Source organism: Suncus etruscus, chromosome 8 (genome assembly GCF_024139225.1).
Source record: "Suncus etruscus isolate mSunEtr1 chromosome 8, mSunEtr1.pri.cur, whole genome shotgun sequence".
NCBI classification, from domain to species: Eukaryota; Metazoa; Chordata; class Mammalia; order Eulipotyphla; family Soricidae; genus Suncus; species Suncus etruscus.
The window spans coordinates 16,612,873-16,615,933 of record NC_064855.1 but is presented as its reverse complement, the minus strand read 5'-3'; the positions used below and the strand labels follow the sequence as shown (position 1 = coordinate 16,615,933).

Sequence of the window (3,061 nt, the reverse complement as noted above, 5' to 3'; positions counted from 1 at the left end):
CTAGTGCTTTATTTTGTAGCGAAAGGTGACATTCCTGTTTACAGGGCAAGTCTCCTCAAGCTAGATAAATGCTTGGGGGTGGGGGGAAAGGGTTAAAGGGGCAGAGCTGGGGACAAGTTCCTAGCATGGGAGGAACAGGGAAACCAAGAACACCACAGCTTTCAAAGGGATGAAAATCTGGACCCAAAGATGAGGTTTTGAGCCAAAGGAGTAAAATTTGGAGGCAAAGGGGCAGATTTATCGACCAAAGGGACTGACTTCTGGAGCAAAGGGGTGGAGCTCTATCCCAAATTGGCAGAATTCTGCTCTAAAGGGTTGAGTTCTGTGCCCGCTTCTGGAGGGTTAGATATAGGTAAATTCCCAGTCTTCCTATTCTGAATCTCCTTGAAGAGGGCCTTAACCTTCTCCTTCAGTTCCTTCTCCAGAAAGATCAAGTGATCATCCATGTACCCTGCATGTGGGCCCAGCTTCTGCCCAAATTCTTCTACTTTCTGCCCCATCACTTTGTTGAAGTTTTCAATATAGGAGGACACCTTGCACTGGAAAATCTTCACCTGCTCTTCGACTAGTTTATTCAGATTAGCCAGAGATTTCTCCATCTCATCCATGTTTACCCTCAGCATGGCCTCAGGCAGGGGCTCCAGTACTTTCCACAACTTATGGATCCTGGCAGAGAAGTTGGTCACCAACTTCACTGTTTCCTTCTTTAGTTGGAAGGAGAGGCCCTCCAGCTGGTGGTCGAGTTTATCCATGTTCTTCACGAAAGGGGCCAAGCTGTGGCTCAGCTCCTTCATGGACTGGCCGATCGTTTTCTTAACTTCCTGCTTGAGTGCCATCAGGACTGCCTGGAATTTCAATAGATTCATGGTGATGTTCTTCTTGATCTTGTTGGGCATGGAAGACACCAAGTCCTGCAGGCTCTCCGCATTGTCACTCGGCCCATTATCCAAGTCGTTTACGCATTTCAATACCTGAGCATTCAAAAACTTCATTCTTTCCACACTGCCATTTAACACATTAAAGTAGGGTTCCAGGCGCTCCTGCAGCAGGCATGCATTGTCCCTGATTTTCTGTCTCACTTCTTGGAAATGGGGCTCGATTTCCACCTGCAAATCTTCCAGCTCCTTCTGGATCTCATCCTTCCTCTTCTCTGACTCCTTGGTGAGGCACTTGTACAGGTCTATAGCAAAAGGAACCAGCTCCTTCTCCATCTCGTCAGGAAACAATTTGTCATGAGATCTTTCCAACATATTTTCGTGGAAGAGGTTTCTATAGGGGAAGTGCACAGAGGTCTAAGTTACACTTGAGGATATGCAGCAGAACCTCCTTTTGGGAAGTGGGGGTTCTCATTGTGTGTGGTACATTGATTGTGCTCAGGGATCACTCATGACTGACTAGGGTATCATGTGTGATGCCAAGGACTGTGATTGGCAGTGTGCCAGACAAGAATGGTACCCTGTGCTACCTCTCCTACCCCAGAATTTCAGAACCTTACCTCAGTATTATTTTCCCCTCTAGAATTTGCAAGTCTTACCTACATACTATATCGCCAGGATTTCAGAGCTGTATCCTGCACTCTTTTGGGGGGTGAGGTGCAGAACTCTGAATTAGTATTCAGAAATCTGAGAAGACCCCTGCTTTTACCCCTTTGGGGGCTCCCAGGGACTCAAGCGCAGTGCACGGGTTCAAACAGGGGCTTTAAGCATTCCCCCCCCCCAAACTGTGAGCTGTGCCCCTCTCTCCATGATCATGTCTCTCACACCCACTGCCAATGTTTGAGTGAGAGAAGGAATCCTGTGTCCTCCTGGCTGTCCTCTGGTGCTCGCAACGGGGAACAGTGTGTGAGGAAGGATGTAACAGACTAAGTGATCACCTTGATTTTTTCTGTCTGGACCTCTGCCCCCAATCGAAGTCACTTGCCCCCTTGATATGACCTCGGGCTGTTTCCTTCCAGAGTGCATGTCACATACACTGTGACATGGGATAATGTTACTAACAGAAAGTCACATTCTGTCACTCATCCTGACAGTCTAGCACTGCCTTCCTCACCCAGGTTCCCCTATTTCTGAGCCTTCTGCAGTGTCCCCTCCTTTGTGCCTTGATTTCACTTTGGCCTGTCCTTCTCCAACACAGCTCAATCCATTTGTCTTCCCCCTACCCCGGAGCCTGAGGGTTGCCCTGTGGCTCTATGTCTCAAAGGTCAAAAACAGTTGCCTGAGTCAGCCTGTGCCCATATTGGATTAGTCCATCCCTTTGGATGGTTCAGAGTCCCCAGATGAGTTGGTGATGGAGCAGGTGGGTTTTGAGTTCAGCCTTTTCTGGTACCCAGCTAACTGCATCCTACTTACTTGAGCTTCTGGGTCAGTTCAGCTCTCTGTTCCACAGTGCCATTGGCATCATGCTTCAGCTGGCTGAGATAGTCCCACACCACGGTGGCAACTTCATCAGCACTAACCGAAATGTTGACATTGTCATTATTCATCTCAGGCATAGCACCTGCCATGGGACAGTGGGTGAGATGGGTTTCGATGAAAGTGCATACAAGACCCACTTCCTTCCCTGATTTTGTAAAACTGTACCTGTCCCTACTACAAGCCCGGCCCTGTCCTGTGATTATGGTAGACACAGGGCAACCACTCCCTCCAGCTTTGGCCTGAGGTATGTTTAGATGCTTCCCCACACCCAGCCACAGTGGTCCCACTTGAAGGTTCTCTACTCACTGGTGCCAGCCACTAGGGCCAGGGACATGATCACAGCCTTTACGATCATCCTGAGCTGCTCCGGCCAAGTCTCCTGGTGCTATGGCACCTTTCAGGATCCTGTGAAATCAAGATAATGCACTTGAGGCAGCTGCAGGCTACTGAGTTGGGCCCACACATTTATATACCCACCCACTGCCTTTTTATCTACTTCCTGGTGTAATATGCATTCCTGTTGGCCCAAAACCATCACTAACAGAAAGTTATGTTCTGTTCATCCCCACCCTGGCCTGGCAAAGTTTTGTCACCATGTCCCTCTTCTCCAAAACTTCCCCAATGTCCCATCTTCCCTTTCCGGATGT

General features: G+C 48.8%; 1 protein-coding gene across 1 annotated transcript; it reads right to left on the bottom strand.

The window, feature by feature from the left end:
- Nucleotides 1-281: 281 nt before the first annotated feature.
- LOC126015824 (apolipoprotein A-IV-like) lies at nucleotides 282-2,769 on the bottom strand. The gene is made up of 3 exons (XM_049778405.1): nucleotides 2,721-2,769; nucleotides 2,349-2,496; nucleotides 282-1,269 (listed from the first exon to the last, which is right to left on the bottom strand). Exons 1-3 carry the CDS (start codon nucleotides 2,767-2,769, stop codon nucleotides 282-284), a joined length of 1,185 nt encoding a protein of 394 aa, XP_049634362.1.
- Nucleotides 2,770-3,061: the final 292 nt, after the last annotated feature.